Below are 21,774 nucleotides of genomic sequence, written 5' to 3' on the forward strand. Positions count from 1 at the left end.
GATGAGAGTAAACAAATCCAACTTTACCCTACTGGAAAGTTAACCTGTCAGGAAAAAGAAGATGATGTCTTTAATTTGAACTGATCTTGTCTAGAACAGTCAGAGTTTCTGTGCATCCCAGTACTTTATATCAGGTGTATCTCTGCCCCAGTCTGCTTTGCACTGGGGGGGGTCTCTGCCCTTTCCCTTTCTCACTATACTCAGGGAAGGTAGATTTCACTGTTATGGGCACATATAAATACTGCCCGTAGCACACTGGTTTTATAAAGTTATCTGTTGGGATCTTAGAGCATGGCATGTTGGATTTCAATTATGAAAGTAATTTTGTTGTTTTCTTGTTGAAACAATGGTCATTATTTATTGGCAATAATGACTACTATTCATGAATTGAAAAGGTTTTCCCCAAGGCACCATATTGGACAGGAAAGGTAACTGAAAGACAGTTATCACTGGAAATGTCAGGTTTATGTTGTTAAGTGAAATAAAAGAGAAGCCCAACTGAATTTGGTGGGATTTTTTTACAACTCATAAGTAAATTTCACAGATGTTGTGCACTGTTTGTTCTTACCGGTTCTTCTGTCAGAGAAAATCAGTAGTGTCAGTGTAAGTAATAGAAAGTTAAAGTATATTTGCTTCCCTAAAGTAAATAGAACTGACACTAAGAGCAGGGCTAAGGGCAGTAGTTAAGTTCTCCAAAACAGACAGAATTTTTTATGTACATTTTTTGCTAATAGTAAATGAGAATAAAACATTAATTCTGGAGACGACATAATTTTTAACAGGCAGTGTTACTACTTGTCTTTTGGGCCTGCTTTTGATAAAACCAGCAGGTTACATGTTGTTGCAGGCTGTTTGTTATGAGGTGCAGCTTTCAAAGTTTGATTATTTAATAGAAAAGGGTACACAACAGACAACTCCTTTGAAAACAGCTTATACAGGCACAATAATGTTTCTAGTGCAACAGATCCATTTTTCTCACTAGATTTAACTAGTCTTGCTTTCTGGGGGAGACAAATAATTCTTCAGTGCCATTTCCAAAAATTTATTTGCCTCTGGTAGGACACCGTTTTTCTAGCTATGTGCTTACTTAGAGTTTTTTTAAAAATACACTAGAGTTAAATCTTCTTTGGCATTAGCTTAAAAATCTTTTTTTTTTTTTCCTTTCAGCTGGAGAGACAACTGCATGAAGATGAAGAATTTGCTAGAACTCTGGCCATGTTGGATGAAACACCACAGAAGAAAAAGGTTGAATTCTTTTTAAACTTACACTTTTAGGAGTTGCATTGCTGAGAGTGTTCTTATTTATGCACCTTTGTTTTGAGACTTCCATACAAATGCATTAAAAACAGAAGGAAAGTGTTTTCATGGAAATAGCATACTCCTTATACTTCCCTCTGGCTTTTCCTTGCTCAGTAAAGGGTGTCCTGCCTAATCAGACAGTGTGTGCTGGATGCCTCTGTTGGGAGGGTATTTTAGGTTCTAGTCACATTAAGTGAAGTGTGTTGCTGTGTCCCTGTGGTAGCTTGGGACACACATCCCTGACTTTGGCATTGTGTGTTTATTTAGGCTCGGAAAAACACAGAAGAAGAGCAAACAGTACTGAGCATCAACAGCAGCCCTAATGCAACAGCTGGGTATAAGCAGACAGAAAGAGGTAAGACACAGAAGCTGAAAAACATTGCACTAATTTATAATATTAATGAGATACATTTTTATATATGAGCTCTTTTCCCTCTGCCTCCTTTCAAGTGAAAGCAACAGACTCAGCTGGTGCAGCCAGGAATTACTCTGCGAAGCCACAAACTAAATCTGAACAGTTGAAAGGTTCTGGTTTATCCCCACAATCATCTGATGGTAAAAAAGAAGAGATTGCTGAAAAAGAAAGAGGTGCTCAAAATTCACTATCAAGAGGAAAAGCAGCTTCAGGGAAAGAAGAGAAGACAACACCAAAGAAGGAGAAAGTTTCTCCCAAGAAGACTGAGGTAGAAGCTCTCAAAATTAATTTAGATGTCTTGGTGGAGTTTGCAGGAAAATAGTTTTCATTTATTATAAGTGTTACTGTTGTAACTTGGTACTTTGAATCTCCTGGGCAGCTTTTAAGGATTTGAATTCTGTTAAGACTGTAAGTTCCTTCCTTACAGCAATTGTAAAATTGTGTGGGAAAAATTATCTGGCAAAGTGTAAAATTAAACAGATGAAGGACCTGAGGTTCTCTAATGCCCATTACGGTGTGCAGGTACACTGCAAAATCAGTTCCGTGCTTTCTCGTGTTTAACTTCACTGGACAACACAGAATGCAGGAGTTCTGACACTCACTTAGTGAGTAAAAACTTACTGATGTGAGCGTGGTGACCTTGAGGATCTGTTCTGTGGTTAGAATGATGGGTGGCTTTGTTTAGGGATTTATATTTCTCTCCCATGTCTCCCATTTTTTCTTATTATTGATACGCTATGCAAGAATAGAATTTAAGGTTTTTATCTGATGCAGTAACTGTATTTGTTGAACACTGGCAGTTATTGGCAACATTAAAATGTACTTCTTAATCATACAGTATAAAGTACCCCATTTGACAATTAAATAGCAGTGGTAATTGGAAGGGAGAGCCTGCACCTCCTTTTGAGGTGGATTTTTAACAGTTGTTTACTGATTAAGAAGCTTAAGTGTCTCTTAATGTCTACTTCATAGTATTTCTACTTTTATATGAGTGTAGATCACAAATTAAATAGGATGTGAATTTAAAGTGACAATTTAAGAGTTAAATAAGCATGTACATGTGCAACAGACAGATCTACAGAAACCTGCCAATAAACAATGTGTACATATTTTTTAAACTCTCACATTTTTGAAATATTTTTAAAAGGAGCAAGGAAAACACCTCAACACAAGCACCAAAAGCAGAGCAAGCTTCAGTATTGCATGTTAATAGATTACAAACAAGTGTTGGAACTTGCTTTTCCTTTGCTGCATGCAAATGTCCTGAACTGTGAAGCTTGGGTTTATTTTGCTGTTTTTATATCTGTAATATGTATATTCATATTTTTTCCTCTCCTGACCCAGTCTATAAGTCCTGAGGACTCTGAAAAGAAGCGAAACAATTACCAAGCTTACCGAAGCTTCCTTAATCGCGAGGGTCCCAAAGCACTGGGCTCCAAAGAGATACCTCAAGTAAGTTTGGCTGCAGGAGTCTATATATATGGAGTGTTTGGTAGATCTACTGCTGTAAGTAGTTTAAAAAATACCAGCTGTTTAAAGAGTCGTATTTTTTTCCCAGTAGGAAGAATGTATTAGAAAAACCTAAATTGTAATGCAAAGCAGCGACTAAATATAAGGAAGTTTACTAAAGAATTTGTATTCAGAACTTGGTTTAGGAGGTCATGATCATTAAAAATAGTTACTGGTCTTAAAGTTGAAGATTGCTGTCACTCATTTGATTCACATGCTATGCTTGAAACACAGAGTGCTACAAGTATGGTCAGGTAAACAATGTGTGGAGTTTTGTTGGTAGCTATTCCCATTTGAGCTTTTAGAACTATTACCTAGCTATGATAGTCTTACTTGTAAAGTTTCATAGGGTACTTGATGTGGTAGAGGGTTAAAATAGCTGATGGTCAAGAGCTATTTGGAAGAAATGTATCAGTAATGGCATTTTCTGCAATGCTCTGGTTCTCAGGGAGCTGAGAATTGCTTGGAAGGCCTGACATTTGTAATTACGGGTGTTCTGGAGTGTATTGAGAGAGATGAGGCCAAGTCTCTGATTGAGCGATACGGAGGGAAGGTAACTGGCAACGTCAGCAAGAAGACAAATTACCTGGTGATGGGGCGGGACTGCGGCCAGTCCAAATGTGAGAAGGTGAGCGTGCTCCTGCCTGGCCAAAGGCAAGGTGGAACTGAATTGTTCCTCTCTTAACTGGTCATTTCAGTACTAACCATAAAGTGTATCTTTAAAATGAAGAGTTGCCCAGTGGTTTACAGCTTTGTTTTGCTTTTACTTCCATGCATACACACACACACACACACACACACACACACACACAGAGATATCTATAGCTGTATCAACTCTTGTTGTGTTCCTAGTCATAGTTTTTTACTGGAAAACCCTTTCAAATGAATTATGGAAATCCTAATGTAACTTGGTTTCACATTTAATTCTTTCTTTTGCTCCAGGCATCAGCTTTAGGTACAAAAATTATTGATGAGGATGGTCTGTTTGATCTTATTCGAACTATGCCAGGCAAAAAGTCAAAATATGAGCTGGCAGCTGAAATAGAGGTATGCTTTTTGTGCTTTTGTTTGTTTTTAATTGAAAGGAGTTTGTCTTCTGTTCCAGTAACAGTAACACAACAAACATCAGTTTGACATTTCAGGTTAAAAGTGAAAATTTTTTGTTTGTGCTTAAGACAAATTACTTGTGAGCTAAAGGTAATTTTCCCCCTCTGACATTATTTTGCATTTTAAGTACCTGACAGAGCAGGTAATTGCATCTCCTTAGATGGTACCAGGTTGAAACAAGGAATATTCATTCATTCTTTGGAATAAGTAATTGTGACTGATACCATGTGGTACCCAAACAGGCTCAGAAATATGTAAACTATTTGTGTACATAACAGATCTTGTCCATGTCGTACTTGAACTAAGAATATTAAAGGCAATTTTTTTAGGCAATACCAAGAAAGAGGTAAAAAGTTTTTTGTGCACATTAAAATTTAGGTTGTAGTGGCTGATGGAATGTTATTAGCATCTCTGTTAGCTCTAACATGTATGTGGTACATTCATTACAAACATGACTTAATTATGCAAAGATACCATTAGTGTCCCCAGGAAAAGCAACTCTGAGCTTATTAGCTGATCAAAAACTTTTTGAATTGTTTTGGGTTGAGCAACTTTTGCAAGTGTTGTTTTTCAAGAGCTTCCAGGGTGTCTGACCCATTTGTTCCCACCTTACAGTCATCAGCTCAGCACTGTAGGATTCCTCAGGCTTTGTGAATTAGGGGACTGCTTTTGGAATGATCAGAACACTTCCTGCCTCTTTTTAGTGGATTGTACTACAGAACCTGGTGACATTGTGTTTAGCTGTGCTTTATTTCTCAGAGAGTATTTTTGTATCTGGTCTTGAAGTTTTTTTCATCAATACATAAGTGTTGTCACTTTCTAAGCACTCCTGTAATTGTTTAAATAAATATGGTATTTCTTTACTGTATTTTTAAAATTTTAATTTATTTTAAATTTTTTTTATTTTCCTAAGGCAAAGAAAGTGGAGTCAAAACCCAAAAAGACACCACAGAAAGCTGAAACTGGGAAAAGGAATTTTAGCCCCTACAAAAGGGAAGCTAATAATAAAAAATGCAACTCTACTCCTGAAAAAGGAGAAACCATCAGATCTGTCAAGAAAGAAACCACTGCTGTTCGAAAACTTACGGACTTCAAACGTCAGACTGTAGAGGAGAAAGAAGCCCCAAAACCTAAGGGGAACTTGGTTTCTGAGGTTAATGAAGATGGCACAGAGAGACTGCTGTGGGTAGATAAATATAAGCCTGTATCTCTTAAAGCAATTATTGGACAGCAGGGCGAGCAAAGCTGTGCCAATAAACTGCTCCGATGGCTCAGAAACTGGCACAAGAACACCTTGGAAGGTGGACAAGGTGACTGGTCTGGTTAATTTTCTCTGTGTTCTTTCATGCTAATCATGCTCCTTGGTTCCCTGGACCACTGAGGGCCTGGGTGGTAGCAGAGCAACTCTAGAAATCAGGAATAAGGCTGCACTCAGATGTGTTTTTACCAGCAAGTGAGCCTGAGGGTTTTTTTGCAAAGTAGTTGTTAATTTACTACCCACATCAAAAAAGAGCAGAAAAATGTATCTTAAAAGATTTTTTTCCCCCAAGTCTGAGGTTTCATTTTTACAAAAATCCCCAAAATATCCTAGCTGTGATGTATCTAAAAATGGCCTTGCATTGAGCCTATTGATTTCTTCCTCAGTAAGAGGAAATAGGTTAGGCACAGCCAACAGTGAAGATACAGGATAAGAGCAGGTCTAAAGGGCTGCTGTCATGTGTAGGGATGAATTGTCAAGGTCCTGTCTCTGGCAAGAAGTGCATGTGTCAAGTAGACAGTTGGTAATCCTGTAGACAGACAGGTTTTTCTGTGTTTAAAAGAGGGATAAGTTTTAGTTCAGCCATAGTAGGTAGTGGGATTTTGTGTGTGGTGTGTTTGGGGTTTGGCTTAATTTGTTTGTGGTGGTGTGTGGGTTTAGTGATGCTTTTGGTTTTTTATGTGTATGATATGGTTGTGAGGAAATTGCTGAAATGGTTGTATTACATTAATAGCACTTCTTGGTATTTTTCAGTTCAAAATCACTACAAGTCATAAACTGTAAGCTGGTTTCAGCTGCTTTTACCTGAGTAGTTAGGATGCAGCTGTGTATGCATCTTTGGATGTTCTTCTCGGTCCTTAAATGAGGAAAAATTCCAATGATACATGATATCTTGAGGAGCATGCAGGTTGTTTTATAATTACATGCATAGGTAAAACCTGATTTTTATTTTTTGCCAGCAAAACCCAGTAAAACTGGAAGCAAAGATGATGGGACAGGCTTTAAAGCAGCATTACTTTCTGGTCCGCCTGGAGTTGGTAAAACTACTACAGCTGCTTTGGTTTGTAAGGTGAGTTCATAGTAATGGTTGTTCCCAACACTTTTTTGTTACATATTAATTCTGAATCTGGCTACAGCTACAGTGTGCAGGTGGGTATGCTCTGAATAACCAGGGTCTGCTCTCAGCCAGGTTGTACCTGCTCAGAATAGGGTTACAGGTGAGAATATGTGGCTGTTCTGAGACCTTTATCAGGTCTGAGATGAGAAGATACCAATGGGTGTCTGCATTTCTTTCTGTTACATTGAGAGGAAACATCACAGTTATGTTGAATAATTGGAAATGGTTTTCCAAAATTGTAAGCATTCAGCACTGGTTCTGCAAGTTGGAGAATATTTGCACTTAGCGGGAGTCAGATTCTGGCAAGCTTTTTGAAAGCCTAAGGTCATGGTTTTTATATATCTAACAGAGAGATATTTCCCAGATTTCTTCTAAATTGAAATGCCACTTCAGGATGAGAGAAGTTGACAGGGTTATGTGTCCATTTCTAAATCTGAATTTAGAAATCTGTTGTATAGAGTAGCTCTTAATCCTTTTCCCCCCCTTCCCCCACTGCACGTCTTTGAGCTCTGTGCCAACAAGTTGATTCCACACCTACAACTAGACTAGAAAAGGTGAATGTGCTGTCTTGGGCTCACTTTTTTTTCCTCAGAGTATGGTCTTTTTTGTTTCTGGTTTCCAGCCTGGCTTGCTCTCAGCTGCCTCAGGACTCTACAGAGCATTTCTCTGCTCCAGAGGAAATGCCAGCAAAATAGACCAATGGTGTGTGTGCTTAGTGCTGTGTTCTGGCTGCCTCTGGCAGGAGAGTTTGCTGATAAAGGAGCAGCTGGGTTAAGTTGTGTCAGGGGCTGACAGAAGTGTTAGTGCTGCTGGGGGAGTCATGTGTTTCCTATTGGTTAAATAGTTGAAAGCTTCTCTTTTCCTGCAGCTTTCAGAGCCATGTGGTATGTTTCTTTGTTATGCAGCTGGAAATACCATGGAGCTTAGCCAGCCTTGGCTCACAGCTCTGTTTCTATCCCTGCTGGCAGTTCTGTTAATCTTCCAAAACTTAATATGTGTCACTGACTCAAATGCTTCCGCATCCCCCTCAATTAAAACGAAACGAGAACCAACCAAACAAAAAAAAAACCCCAACAACCAACCAACCAAAAAACCCAAACCAAACAAAAAACAACCAAAACACCAATTCAAAAAACACAACAAAAAAACCCCCTACTACAAAACAAAAAATAATCTCTTTTGGGCCTGTCTGTTCCACACATAGTTATAAGTTTTTTGAATTGCTAGAGAAAAGGAGTATAAGGGGAGAAACTAATTAATGCTATGTGATTTTTCACTGATCTGTGTTCTCACTTTTTATGTGTTTGTGTGTTTGGACCAGGAGCTGGGGTATAGCTACGTGGAGCTGAACGCCAGCGACACTCGCAGCAAGAACAGCCTAAAGGAAGTAGTTGCTGAGTCACTTAACAACACCAGCATCAAAGACTTCTGTTCTGGTGCGTCTGTTGTTCGAAGGAGATTTTTGTTCTATCAAGTTCCTTATTACTCAACAATGTTAGGAATTTACCTTGCTTGTCAGGTGGAGGGACCCGGCTCCCATCCAATACAGATGGGTTCATGTAGTAAGCTGTTACATTTTTTCTTCAATTTAGAATTAAATCCTACTACTTGTAGAATGAGTTGTTAATCTGCACAAACTACTCAAGAACTCTGCAGTTGCTCCTCTGTTCCATGGGACTTGTTTCTAAGAAAATGACATGAGGTTATAGTCTGGTCTGTGAACACAGATTCATGTGATCAAGTGGCAGAGCCACCACCTCAGTAGGCTAGCACAGTGTTGTCTTACTTAGCATTGGGTAAAACTCTGAGCAAGACTCCTTTATTCTCATCTCATTTTCTTACCCATGTTCATTTTCAGGTGCATCTTCATCAGTTAGCGGGAAACATGTATTGATCATGGATGAAGTGGATGGTATGGCAGGCAATGAAGACAGAGGAGGGATTCAGGTGAAGCCACTGTAGTTCCTGGCTAATGCCATTGCCAAGAGTGTGTGCCATTTATAGAACAAGATAGTCAAGCCACTCTGTCCTCAACCCATGGTCCATACACAAACTCTCTGCAGAATAGTCTGACGAGTTTTAGAAGCCTGTTTTTGTGTAAGAATTGTGCCTTGGTAGATGGGAGAAAAAGGATACTTGTGTAGAAGAAGCCTGCAGTGATGAACTTGAGTGTGTGCAATTTGGAACAGGTACATTTATGCTAAGGTCTCTCTATGGTGACATCTCCCTGCAGTGGGAGGTTCATACTCTGGCTGGGACTGTTGCTCTTTTGCATAGGCAGTCACACTGAGTAACAAATGTGTGGCATAGGCAGCAGCATCCTTTGTTCTCTTTAGTAGCTCCACTTTTAGCTTCTGAGGATTTCCTATAGTCACATGCAGTACTTTCATGGTAAAGGGCATGCAGATTTTTACCTTAGATGCAGGTATTTTTATTGTAGGAATGAAACTGAACTGAATTGCACCTTCATTAGAGCTAGCAAAGTTTATTCTGGTAAGCCTAAAAGTGATGAAGCCTCTTGGAGCAGGGATGAGCTGATCTTTTTACTTTCTGCTTTTTCATTCTTTGTGGCAGGGTGCAGCCAGAAAGCTGTGTGTGCCCTCTGGGTATAAGCCAGGTCAAAGTGGCCTTTGGAGAAATGAGTCTAGTTCTGTAGGTGTACAGCTGTACTCTGGGCTATTGGTCTCCATTGCTTCTTGAAGACAGTTCCAAACATAACTGCTGGAAGTAGACAATGGAAGTGGGCAGGCAGCAGATCTCTTGCAGCTGAATGGAACAGGAAGTGAAAAATGTGGGCAGGAGGCTGGGTTTGCACTGTGTAGAAATGTGATTACAGCAGGAGTGTTATGGACTTGGCACCTGTCAAGGATCTGATTTAAGGCAGGGACTAATGCTGCTAGGTATGACATGCTAATTGTTGTCATTATCCAGGTCATCTGATGGAAGTGTAACGTGTTTACATTACAGGAGCTGATTGCTTTGATCCGACACACGAAGGTGCCCATCATCTGTATGTGCAACGACCGCAACCACCCCAAAATGCGCTCCTTGGTCCACTACTGTTTGGATCTTCGTTTTCAGAGGCCCCGTCTAGAACAGATCAAAGTAAGTAGGCTCTGGCTTTATGGACTGCACTGAATTGCCATCAGTAACTTCAGTTTTTATATGGCACAGTTTATTCAGAGTTGGATACACCACTTAAATGATCATCTCAGTGAGTAACTGCTTTTCAGAATGAATTGTCTGAGTTTCTCTTCCCAAAGCCTTTTGGAATTTAGGTATCTGTCTTAAGAATATATCCAAAATGTGTCTTTATAAACAAACATGCTCTTTTTTACACCTATGGTAAATGATGGTTTATGATTATGAGAGAAATTTGAGGTATGCGTGCTTTCAAAATTTAGGAAAATACACAGTGCTCTTTCATAGATGTGTCAGTATGTTCTGCTGGGGCAAGAATTCATAGGAATTCTCTAGTGACAGTTGCTCAATTGTGATTACAGGGTGCCATGATGTCTATTGCATTTAAAGAAGGTTTAAAAATTCCCCCACCTGCTATGCAAGAGATAATCCTGGCAGCAAATCAGGACATCAGACAGGTCAGTATCCATTCAGCATCAGTGACTATTCAGATAGCAGATTATGTGCACTGAATTCAAAGTATTTGAGCAGTATTTTTATGTATAAAGATCAGGCTGCTACTGCTGGAGTCTTCCATTTAAATTCTGTTATGCTACCAAATAAAATTTGGTAAATTTTGTTCTTTAGGTTTTACATAATCTTAATATGTGGTGTGCAAAAGACAAATCACTGACTTATGATGAGGCTAAAACAGATGCCAGCAGAGCCAAAAAGGACATCAAACTGGTAAGTGTCAAATGTGGATTGGCTTTTACTGTCATATTCTGATACAATCACTTGGCTTTATAAGCACCTTCTGAACTGAAGCACTGAATAAAGCCTAGGTGCCAAGAGCTATCACATTTGCCACAAATAGTTGAGTGTATCCAGGACTGAATATAAATTTTGATATACTCATCTCTTACATAAGATATAATTATGAAGCTCATATTTCCCATCCTTTGTTCTCTGTTTAGGAGATAATTCTCTTGGTATCAAAAATAAATTACAGTTCTTAAAACTGGTAAAGTTCTAGGGCAGAAATACTGAATGAGGAGCTTGTACTGATGAGTGAAGATACTTCTGGATACTGATTTTGTTGATACTGTGCTGTCTCACTTTCTGTGTTGACCTTCTAGCTGCTGACTTCTGGAAATGTCATTTATTTAGGGCCCTTTCGATGTTGTCCGGAAGGTTTTCGCTGCTGGAGAGGAGGCTGCCCGTATGTCTCTTATAGACAAATCAGATCTTTTCTTCCATGATTATTCACTAGCACCTCTCTTTGTCCAAGAGAACTATGTGCATGTGAAACCAGCTGCTGCTGGGTGAGTTACTCCAAACCCCCTAAATTGACACAGGCTTTTGTGTCAGGGGGTGAAAAGTAGACTAAAACCTATCTGGATATTTCTGCTTTGTAGTAAAGTCAGGTTCATTTTTTTTCCAGAGGTAATTTAAAAAAGCACTTGGTGCTCTTGAGTAGAGCAGCTGATAGTATATGTGATGGTGATATAGTGGACAGACAGATTCGTAGCAAGCAGAGCTGGAATCTTCTTCCAACACAGGTGAGTACTTAACGCTCATTTTTTGTTCTTTAAAGGGGGGTGTCCAGTGTTAAAGGTGGATCTGTGGTGTTTCAATTGGTGTTTCAATATAGTTGTATGATCTGTACAGTTTGTACTTCATGTAGTATTTTCTGTTGCACTGGTGATCAGAACAGTTTCCCATATCCATATTGTTGAGCCCATGCTGCAACATGAAATGAAGTCTTCTGAAACTTGGAAAAGTTAGACTGTCAAAAAGCATAGAAGCACATGGTGTGTATCACTTGTGCTGTTACAAGCCTGCTCTGTCCTTCCTTTCACCAGGGTAGGATTTCTCTCAAAGCATAGAGGACTGAAGCTTGGTCACTGTACTTCTTTTAATGCTCACTGAAACACTGACAAGACTTGTGCTTAAAGGATCATGACTGGCATTAGAGAATGCATTGTAGGTGAAATTGGGAGTCACCTCTGGATGTCATCTAGTTCAGTACAGGTCCAAAGAGCTGTATGCTTAGGAACATAGCTGACTTGATGTAGATTCAGTGTTCTTTGGAGAGGTCTCCTTCACCTTGTCTGTGTGTTGGAGATCACTTGTTTGTGTGAAGTCAGCTATTTGACTGCACTCTAAACTGGACATGAGAAAACGCCATGTTTTGGGGTTGTCTCTTTGGGTTTTTTTTTGGTTTTTATCTTTTGAGTTTTGAAACCCAGATAACTTCACAGGTATTTTAGAACATGTTAATAGGGTAGTACAAGGGGTGAAGGTGTAACCTTAGAGGGATTGACCAGAAATAAGCAATTGAGAGAGTTCTCTTAAAATAAGCTGTTTCCACTGTGGCCGTGTTGACTACCCCTCTTCCCTGGGGACAGTGAAGTGCAGGGCAGTGTGTCATGGTGTCCATGAGACTTTCAGTGTGATTTGAGTTTGGCATATGTGTTACTTTTTCAGGCTATTTATGCAAGTGTCCTCCCAGGGGAGCTGATGAGGGGTTACATGTCCCAGTTTCCTGTCTTTCCCAGCTGGCTGGGGAAATTTTCATCCACAGGCAAACACGATCGTATCATTCAAGAACTGGCAATGCACATGAGTCTCAGGTAGTACTGACATTCCTCTGATAATGCTCTTTCTTGTGCAGTTCATTACCTACCATCAGTTCTTTGCTGTGCTTGGTGCAAACAAGTGACACATTCATGTGTTCTGTGAATGTGTTCCTATGTTATTGGTGACACTTTGCTCAGTGCTTAATTTGTACAAGTCAGTCACAAGTACCTTGCATTTTTCTTTTTTCCCCTGGAAAGATGTGTTTCCCCAAACTGTTTGGTGTTCAAATACCTTGCATTGGTTATTCCCCAGTGCAGGTATGGCAAAAGGAATGGCACAATACAACTTGCAGTTTGCTCTTGAGGCAGCTGATTGTTGATTTGCTGAGGGCCTCCTTACCTATTTGTTCTTGTCTTTAGAAGTCAGTGGTGCTGGTTGGACAGATTTACTTACTCAATACTTTATTTTCAATTTGACAAAGAACTCAGTCATGCAAGAGGACAGTAAATATGGAATATTTGTCGTATTTGCGGGATGCACTTGTCCAGCCCTTGAAAGACTTTGGAGCAGATGGTGTACAACAAGCTATAACATTTATGGACTCTTATTGCTTGATGAAAGAAGATGTTGAAAATATCATGGAAATAAGCACGTGGGGAGGCAAACCCAGTCCTTTTTCAAAGTTGGATCCCAAGGTAAAATTCACCAGTGATTTTTTTTTTTTTTATATCTTAAAATCTTAAAAAAGAAATCCTAGAATAATTTCTATGATATGGATGTGCTTTGGAAAGGCTGAGGTTGGTGGACCAGCTTAACCATAATTGATAGTAGGCTTTGTGAATCAGCTGTCAAACATACCACTAAGTTCAGGGCTAAGTCCTAAAAGATCATTAGACTGTGCTTCACTCAGGAGTCTTACTCTTTCTGTTCCTGGTGTAAAGGATTACTAGGAGTCAGTTGTGTCTTGAGTATAGAAGCAGAACACAGGAAGGACAGGGAAAGCTGGTACCTTTCTGCAAGGAAGCTCTGGCTGCAAGGTCTGTGTCCTTCAGGCACAGCCCTGCCTGTCTTACCATCCTGCAAAGGAGGAGGGACACACAGCTGCCTGTGTTACAGAGCAGGCACTGCCCTCAGAGGCTGCCTGGCAGCTTACACCTTTCCCAGTCCTGTTAGACAGAACTGCCAGACCTGGGGTGCTCCATGTGCTGCTCGTCCAGCATCCAGCTACTGCACTCCAGTGGTTGGGCTCCTCACATGGGAGCAAGGTCAGCTTAAGCTCAAATTGCCTTTACAAACTAGGCAGATGTAATCTGAAACAGATCAGGTGCTCATGGAAAGAGAAGAAGCTGCTGGTAACTAAACCTACACGACTGTCAGGTGTTTTCCCCTAATCTGAATATGCTGCTTAGTCTGGCAAGTGCACAGTGCTGCTGAAAGGGGCTCTGGTGTGACTGTGCTGAAATTATCGTAAGCCTCAGCAAGAAGCATCTGAAGATACACACTTTATTGAGGATTATGTGGAACTTGTTTAGGATGAGTCTTCACCTTACAGCTTTTAAATAATTTCTGTGTCCTTTCGAGAGAGTGTCGTCTTCTGTGTATGATGTGGAATCTCTCAGTAAATTGCTAACAGTCTACAGTTCCTAAACTGATGCTCAGTTTCCTTCCTTCCATCCACCCTGGCAGGTCAAAGCAGCTTTTACACGTGCCTACAACAAAGAGGCACATCTGACTCCATATTCACTTAGTGCTGTCAAGGCATCTAAAAGGCAGTCGGGATCTGCAGCGACCTTAGATCTGAGTGAAGACTTGACTGTGGAAGAGATCCAGTCTGATGAGGATGAGCAGGATTCTGTTGACAGTGATGCAATGATTAAGGTGATTTAATTTCCTCAGTATTAAACAACCTCAATGAGCTGTTGGGGCTTATTTGTTTGTTTTTAGTTACCTTTCTGTGACTTTTAACATCGTCTTAATGAATTAAGAAAAAAATAGTTGTAAGTATTAAATAAATAATCTCAACTTCTAAAATTTTAACTGGAGGTAGTGTGGAAAAGTTTAAGTTGCTTCCATCCATTGTCTTATGTTGGACCAAAGTGAGACATCATTCTAAATCTAAAATTCCATATCCAGTTCCAAAACTTAATAATATTTTAAGTGTTGATGAGGATGGTGCCAGGGGCAAGGAGCCACCACAGGCCAGTGCCTGTGGTTCCTACAGATGACAATTCTAGTAATACCTTTGTAGGTATCACCAAATGGGGACCCTTAGGACTCAATATGGTAATCTGTACTCTCCTTGGTATTTAGAAACTTCACAGCTGAAGGGTGAGGGAAAGAGGTGGCATTTTCCTTAACACTGACTGCATTTTGACTTAAACTTTTGTCAGCTGGATTTTAAACTGTCTGTGTATTTCTGTTTGTAGCAAAAAAAGGTAAAGTCTTCCAAGCTGCCAAAAAGAGAGAAAAATGAAGAAACAACAAAAAAAGAAGGGAAAAGAAAAGAGAAAACCAGACATTTAGAGTAAAACCTTGCTTTGGACACAGCTTTGCGTATCTGACTTCTGCCAGGAACATGAAACAGATCCATTGCTGCTGCTGGGAAAGTAGAACCAGTGTGTTGAAAATGCTCCTCTCATAGAGGTGCTGTAGCTCTTGTGCTCCCACCCTGCTGTGCTTACTCCTGACATGGTCTATGTTACAAGCTATAACTCTCCTTGTGCAACAGACACCAGGTGCGTGAACATGCTGAAAATGTCATGCTTAGTTACCTGGCATTTTTGCTGAGTCTTCCTAGGACTTCACTGCTTTTTTTTTTTTTTTATACAAATCCTCTGACATTATGGGGTGAAGTCTTGTAAATAGTACATGATGCAAAAACCCCATACGTAAATGGCTTATTTGTACATTATAGAAATTAAGCAGTATATAAAATTACAATAAAATGTTTCACATGACTCTTTTAAAGCTTTGGTTAAGTTCATGGAGTGTTCTGTCTTGTCTCCCTCCTTTATTCTACAGTTTTGTCTTTCCTTTATGTACATGATGTAGCATTCTTCTTTTCCACAACTTCCCTTTTGTTGAGGTAGAGACACAGAAAAGCAGTGAGGGATTTACTTCCACAACTTGAGTAGTCCATACTTGCATAAGTTGTATCTTTAATCAAAACCAGAAAGGAATATTTAAAGAGTAAAAAATGTTTAATCGAAAAGATTCATAACAGTTCAGAACTGATACTGAAAAAGAAAACAGTAGGGAGGTGGTTTTTCTTCCTGTTACTCCCATTACAAATAAGCCCCATGGTTTGTCTTTGGTGCAGATGAAATGCAGATTTTGTTTGTAATAATTATCAGTTTTATTACTACAATAAGCCAAAGTACAAAATTTATCAAAAGCTAAATAGTTACAGATATCACAAAATAGAAGTAACATGGCTGTTATTAGGCCTGGGGAAGAGATGTGTGATGTAGTGATAAGAGCTTCCCTTGCTGCTTGCCAGCCAACACAAGCAGTTCTGAAAATAAACAGAGGTGGTTAATTATATTCTGTGATAGCAGATCAGGAAAAATAAAATCATCTAAAAATTCCCCAAAAGAACTTGAGTGCATTACTGTGACCTACAGCTGAGTTTTCACATAAGGTATTTGCAATAGTAAATTGCAATTATTGAAATTATTAACATGATTGAGGAAAAGTGTTAATTTTCAGTTACCATTCTAAAAAAAAACAAACCCCTAAGTCCTGGATCTAAGTCTTTGTTATAGACAGGGCCATGCTCTCATTCTTAGAAGGATGAATATTTCAGGCCAATACTTGTTGCTGTTATCCTGGAATAGATTCTGTTAAATAAGGCAAGTTAAGATCAGGTAACCTGCAGTTTAGATTTGCTCCTTCCAGTTAGTACCCCCCTTGCCCTCTCTGCAGTTCCCCCCACACTTAACCCCTTGTTGGAAGAGCTGGAGAAGTTTGGATTATGGTGAGGTTTTCACACTGTTCTCTGTGCTACTCAAGCACACCTGGTGTTCAGGAACATGTTCCAAAGCACAACAGCTTGTGGATGTTAATGTAGTCATAGGGGTAAACTGAGTTAAAGCACAATTTAACAACCAGGTTAATTGCAGTAGCAAAACCTCATTAGGAAAAACTCCAGAACTGCCTAGAATGAACCCTGTTAAGGAAGAAGTACAGACTGTGGGCCATACCTGAATTTACTGGTCCTCATCCTCGAGTTTGAGGTACTCTGTGCAGTCATTTATTTTCTTAAGATCAGCAATGTTAATTCTTTCAGAACACATGGGACACACATTTTCAGTCTGTAACAGGCTGTTTTAAAGGAAGGGTAAGTGGTCAAAAGCAAATTCTAACATTTTCCAAAGGAAGTTTGGCCTGAGGTGCAATGCCTAGACCAGAGTTCTGACCAGTGCCTGTAACAAGTGCAGGACAGAGCAGTGGCTGCTTCTGTCTACGTTTTCAACATTTGAGAACCACACCAGGAAGGCAGCTGTTTGCATTTAAACATATAACAATGGAGGTTTTAGCAGCTCCTGAGTTCGTGACATTGGAACAGAGCTATCCCATCCCCCTGTCATGTGTGATTGTCAGGGACAGCACATGATTACTGCCTTAGTCTGTACCCAATTCTATGTGCATTTTGTTTGGTTTGGTGATTGCTGGTGTGCCTGTGTTCCTGCCCTGCCCCCGTATCAGCCTTCTTCCTGGACAGAGCTGAGAACTTACACAAGCTCACCATCCATTTTCAATACTGTTCCTGTTGGAGCACTACATTACTGGCCCAATTCTTTTATCATATCCTATCATTTTGGTCAACTTTGAAGCAATGTTCTGTGAGGGTCTAAGGTGCAACTACCAAGTAAGGGAAATTCCTCTTCCACCCAGCCCAGCTGTAACATGTTTTTAGCACCAAATGATCCGTTAGCTGCTAAAATATGAATAACTAATGGAATATTGCAATAGAAAAAAATCCCAACTTACCTTCTGAATTCTGAGTAGAGGGCAGGAAAGTCACAGTGCGGGCAAACAGTCCAGTCATCGCGCACCATGTGCCGACCCTGCACACAGAAACTGCAGGTAACTGGGGGGCAAGTGCTGCCCAGCCACAGAGCATTTACTTTTGGACCTGTTATTATGAGAAAGTCTCAGCAACTGAGTTCTAAGATCTTGAATTAAAAGCCCCACATACGAGTTACTGTAGCTTGATTACTGTCTAAATTCTGTAACTAGAAAAGGAGCTCTCACAGATGCAGTGTTACCATTGGCATTCGTCTTAAAAATGGAAATCTAGGCATATACTGAATTAAAGTGTTTGAAATTCTTCTCATTTGGCAATTCTAGAATGCTTTCTGTAGATCTGTATCCAGAGCTGTACCTAAATCTGCTGGCATTTTTGGTGTTGTGTATGACATACCAAAAATGCCCCCAAAGCTACCTGAGCCCAGTAGGTCACATCCAGCACTCATCTGTGAGCCTGCCTGGCCTTTGCCTCTTTATTTTCTCTTTTTTGCTACAGTTTACTAGTTTACTTTTGATAGAAGAAATTTGTATGTATCTTTTTAATATTATAAAAACTCAGCAGCACCTTGAACTATATGGAGAGATTTATGCTCTAATATGATATTCAACAGCAGACTGTTTTGACACTGACTCTCATTAGATATTTGAAAATGCCACAGTCCTAATGTCTACAAACGCTGTGACATAAACTGTGACCAAGATGGAGCCTAAATAAATACTGTGTAACATACATTAACATGTACATTGTGTTTGGCTCATAAAGTTATATTTAAAACCCTTTGTTTTCCTAAAGATATTACTTCTAAAGTATACCTGTCATCTTATTCTGCTAAACCAATACAGCAAAAAGACCCCCACATAATGGATATTAATTTTTTTGTGAGACTTAATTCTTTAGTTTTAATAAAGAATGTTAACTCAAACATTTGTTTCCTGTTCAAGTAAGTTCTCTTTTTTTGACCCTGCAATGACAATTCATGTGATGCCAGTAACAATTGTGTTAGTTATACAGTAGCTGTACAGTAACATCCATCAGGAATGTATGGATGTTACTGTACAGCTTTTTTTTTACCTTTTCAGTACACTCTAAAGAAACAAAAAAGATTAGAACTTCTCATTTCTGTAGGGATGAGTAATGTAAGAAATGCTGAGGTCACTGCCTGAAGTGGGCATTGGATTGGGTGTGCTTAAAAATTGCCCCAAACAGCCTTTTGAAGTTTTGTTGGTTTTTTTGGTTCAGTTGGTCGGTTTGTTTTTTTAATTTTTTTACATTTTAAGTCTTGGAACTTAGGGGAGGTGAGCTGTGTCCTCCACAAGCTCCTCTACATGGAAAAGGGAAGAGGGACTTCTGTTAGTTCTCTGAGCACTAGAGCCCCTGGGCAATGGCTGAGCTGGGAAGGCATCAGCAGTACTGGTCTGTGTTCTCCCAAGTGCTCCAACTGCACCCAGTGTGTGTGCTGGGGATTCCTGGTGCTGCACCTGCTTTCTCAGGAAGCTCAAGTCTCCCAGAATGACTTCATGAATTTACTGGCACCCTCAAGTGCCTGCTACTTGTAGGTGGCAAGTGAGAACACTTATGATAGTCAAAGATGAAAAGAAATTTGGCAACAGATGAGAAAGCCCCATAAATGCATAGAAAGATCTAGCTTGGATCCACTAGCAAACTGAAGAAGTTCAAATGAACTTCTTTTTAGAAGGGAAGGCAGCTTTGCCTTTACTGTCACAGTGCAGAAAGCACAGCAGGCACTCACAGTTGCAATGCAGTATGGAAGGTTGTTTTTACAGCTGGGACACAGAAGTTCACACTCTGGGAGTTGGAAAGCACAGTAGGGACAGGCTGTTGTTGGCTCTTCTGTCTCAGTTGTGTCCCGACGTCTAAAACACAGATACAGCTGTGAATAAAACCCTCAAGCTGATTGAACCTAACAAAGCTGTTTTACAATGCCTTTGATATTTAGTAAGTATTTTTCCTTTGAGTTACTTGCATAGCTTCCAGCTGCTATTTTACATTTTATTAGCTCCTTCCTTTTAACTATCACCCGAGCTTCATCACAATTATGTCAACTCAGAAATAATAGGTAATTTTCCATTTAATTAGAAACACCACCACCTTTTAAAAGGTGCAACTAATCCTAATACTTTATAAGATTTCAAAACTCAGGGTCTGTAGGTACTGACTATAAAGCTATGGTTTCTTTGTTTTAGAGTTTTTCTGTGACAGGACCACAAAGAATGGGAGTACCAAAAAAACTGGCTTGCTGGTAGGATTATACAGCTTCTAACTGCCTCCAAAAAGGCAGAAGAGTTGGTAAGAAGAGTTTCAGAGGAACACCATATAAACCAGTTTCCATAAAAAAACTATGTAAGCTGAGACTCTTCAGGTCCTGAAAAGATAGATAACTGATGGAAGGGAAATAAATTAAACATGGAGATCTTTAAAATCATAAATGACACAGAAAAGAGTAGATGTCTCCCAAGAGGAAAACTACGAGGCCTTAAATTAGCTAGAGACCAGCCTAGACACAATGGAACTTGTAGCAATCAACTGTCATCAAATATTTACAAGAGTTTAAGCACAGAGATTGGATAAGCTCATGGAGAGCTTACAGACTTCACAAATAAATACCTAAAGCACCAGTATGAGCTCAGCAAGTTCCTGAGCCTTGGTTAGGGACTGGTAGAATAAATGACTACAGTGTTACATATGCTTGCCCTGCTCTTCTACAATTGCCTGTGCTTCCTCCTCTGGCAGAAAATACTGACTAGGTTCAAAACAAAACGTCAGATAAGGAAGAAAATGTCAGGAATTCATATATTTTATTTGCCCTCCCATTCTTTTTTATCTTAGCCATTTATCATCTGAATCCCAGAAGAGCATAATGCTGCTGCTGTAGTAGCCAACAGTTTGGCTGTGGATTCTGAACTAGAAACCAACTAAACCTGTGTGGCTGCACTTGTGTCTGTAGAGAGAAGATGGAAAACACTATTGCTGGTTAGGAAGCATTTTAAATGCACGTTGCATTTAGGGCTTATCACACTTAAAGGAAGTCTTTAAATCTCAGAGAAGGGTGGAAAATGGTTCTTAGCCTTTCAACTATAAGACAATGAAATAATGTGAAAACAGTCTACAGGCTTTATGAGCAAAAACATCATTGTAAATAAAGCCTTGAAATTATGTGCATTTGATTAACATCACTCACCTGACCATTGTTTCAATTTTCTTTTTGTATTTTGGATCTATTTTACTCCGATATTCAGGTCTCATCAACATAGCAGCAAAACTGAAGGCTGAGTTTTTCAACCCTGCTCGGTGACACTCAATCACAGTTGAAGTCAAGATCGGGACAATATCTGTAATAGAATGAAACAATGATGTCAAATATTTATTTACCAATAATAATGTTTAAAACCTTTAAGCTAATACAGTTTGAAAAGTACTGATGGAAAAGACTATTTTCTTTCAACAGTTGCACAATTTGGGGTATTCCTGGAACCATATATAAGAAAACCATGGTTTCAACTCTCACTGGCTCACACTCCTGAAACTCAACATGGCAGTAGGAATGTTCTGATTTTAACAATTTCTCCCAAATCTTGTCGGCACTCTTTAAAGCCTACGTTTTAGTCTACATTTTCCAAGTACCCAAAAATATTTTTTTAAAAAGATCAGTTAAAAATTGGTGATGAAGTCCCAGAACCAGTCAGTTCATTACACACAGTGCTGAGACTGTGTGCTTGAGACTGCTCAGTACTGCAGTAAAATGAGGACAGATTAAAGTGCTGGTGAGGATCCCATCCTGGAGGCTGTGTATGGAAGAGCTGCCTGGAGGAGGATGCAGAGCTCTGTTGTTGCCCACAGGATCACAGGGGGGATGAAGCTTGCAGTGCAGTGCTGATTACTGAGCTGCCCTGCAGAGCACAGCTCCTCTGCTGTCAGCACTTACGAGATGGGAACTTGCTGATGTTGTTGGCTACGCGTATGAGCATCCGTGCTCCCTTCATGTGATCACCACGTTTCACGTGAATCTGCAACGCAGCAAACAAACCACATTTACTGCAGCCCTTGGAAAGTCATTCCTGCAGCCTGGCACTCATTCATCCTGCTGGGAGCTGCATGCAAACAGCTCCTTCATCAAACTGAGCAGAGCTGGACTAGAGAGACCAGAGACCTCAGCATGGCTCTTGTCCAGTCTTTCTGGCCTTCAGCCCACCACCTGCAGCTCTTGCCTCACTGCTGGTAGAGAGGGAGGCCAAAGCTGGCTGTAGGAATGGATACCCTGATGGGCATCCATGGGTTAAAGAATAGAAATCATTTGAGCCCCTGCTTAATTTCAT

General features: G+C 39.9%; 2 protein-coding genes across 6 annotated transcripts in view; one reads left to right on the forward strand and one right to left on the reverse strand.

Moving 5' to 3' along the window:
- The window catches only part of RFC1 (replication factor C subunit 1), a 33,192-nt gene extending 17,817 nt beyond the window's left edge, over window positions 1–15,375 (forward strand). For all 3 annotated transcript variants that reach the window (XM_064418386.1, XM_064418387.1, XM_064418388.1), the window contains exons 7-25: window positions 1,168–1,245; window positions 1,567–1,654; window positions 1,750–1,982; window positions 3,059–3,166; window positions 3,672–3,851; window positions 4,166–4,270; window positions 5,244–5,640; window positions 6,548–6,657; window positions 8,027–8,141; window positions 8,564–8,652; window positions 9,673–9,810; window positions 10,209–10,304; window positions 10,474–10,572; window positions 10,996–11,150; window positions 11,270–11,387; window positions 12,316–12,461; window positions 12,890–13,103; window positions 14,095–14,286; window positions 14,835–15,375. In XM_064418386.1, coding sequence (XP_064274456.1) covers window positions 1,168–1,245; window positions 1,567–1,654; window positions 1,750–1,982; window positions 3,059–3,166; window positions 3,672–3,851; window positions 4,166–4,270; window positions 5,244–5,640; window positions 6,548–6,657; window positions 8,027–8,141; window positions 8,564–8,652; window positions 9,673–9,810; window positions 10,209–10,304; window positions 10,474–10,572; window positions 10,996–11,150; window positions 11,270–11,387; window positions 12,316–12,461; window positions 12,890–13,103; window positions 14,095–14,286; window positions 14,835–14,936 — 2,763 coding nt within the window. In that variant the 3' untranslated portion in view covers window positions 14,937–15,375. The remainder of the gene's footprint in view (window positions 1–1,167; window positions 1,246–1,566; window positions 1,655–1,749; window positions 1,983–3,058; window positions 3,167–3,671; window positions 3,852–4,165; window positions 4,271–5,243; window positions 5,641–6,547; window positions 6,658–8,026; window positions 8,142–8,563; window positions 8,653–9,672; window positions 9,811–10,208; window positions 10,305–10,473; window positions 10,573–10,995; window positions 11,151–11,269; window positions 11,388–12,315; window positions 12,462–12,889; window positions 13,104–14,094; window positions 14,287–14,834) is intronic.
- WDR19 (WD repeat domain 19) overlaps window positions 14,093–21,774 on the reverse strand; it is a 40,915-nt gene continuing 33,233 nt past the window's right edge. For all 3 annotated transcript variants that reach the window (XM_064418384.1, XM_064418385.1, XM_064418381.1), the window contains exons 32-37: window positions 21,384–21,465; window positions 20,640–20,790; window positions 19,191–19,314; window positions 17,401–17,477; window positions 16,611–16,731; window positions 14,093–15,922 (exon numbers count right to left, since the gene is read on the reverse strand). In XM_064418384.1, coding sequence (XP_064274454.1) covers window positions 16,617–16,731; window positions 17,401–17,477; window positions 19,191–19,314; window positions 20,640–20,790; window positions 21,384–21,465 — 549 coding nt within the window. In that variant the 3' untranslated portion in view covers window positions 14,093–15,922; window positions 16,611–16,616. The remainder of the gene's footprint in view (window positions 15,923–16,610; window positions 16,732–17,400; window positions 17,478–19,190; window positions 19,315–20,639; window positions 20,791–21,383; window positions 21,466–21,774) is intronic.

Source organism: Passer domesticus, chromosome 4, assembly GCF_036417665.1.
Source record: "Passer domesticus isolate bPasDom1 chromosome 4, bPasDom1.hap1, whole genome shotgun sequence".
Classification (NCBI taxonomy): Eukaryota; Metazoa; Chordata; class Aves; order Passeriformes; family Passeridae; genus Passer; species Passer domesticus.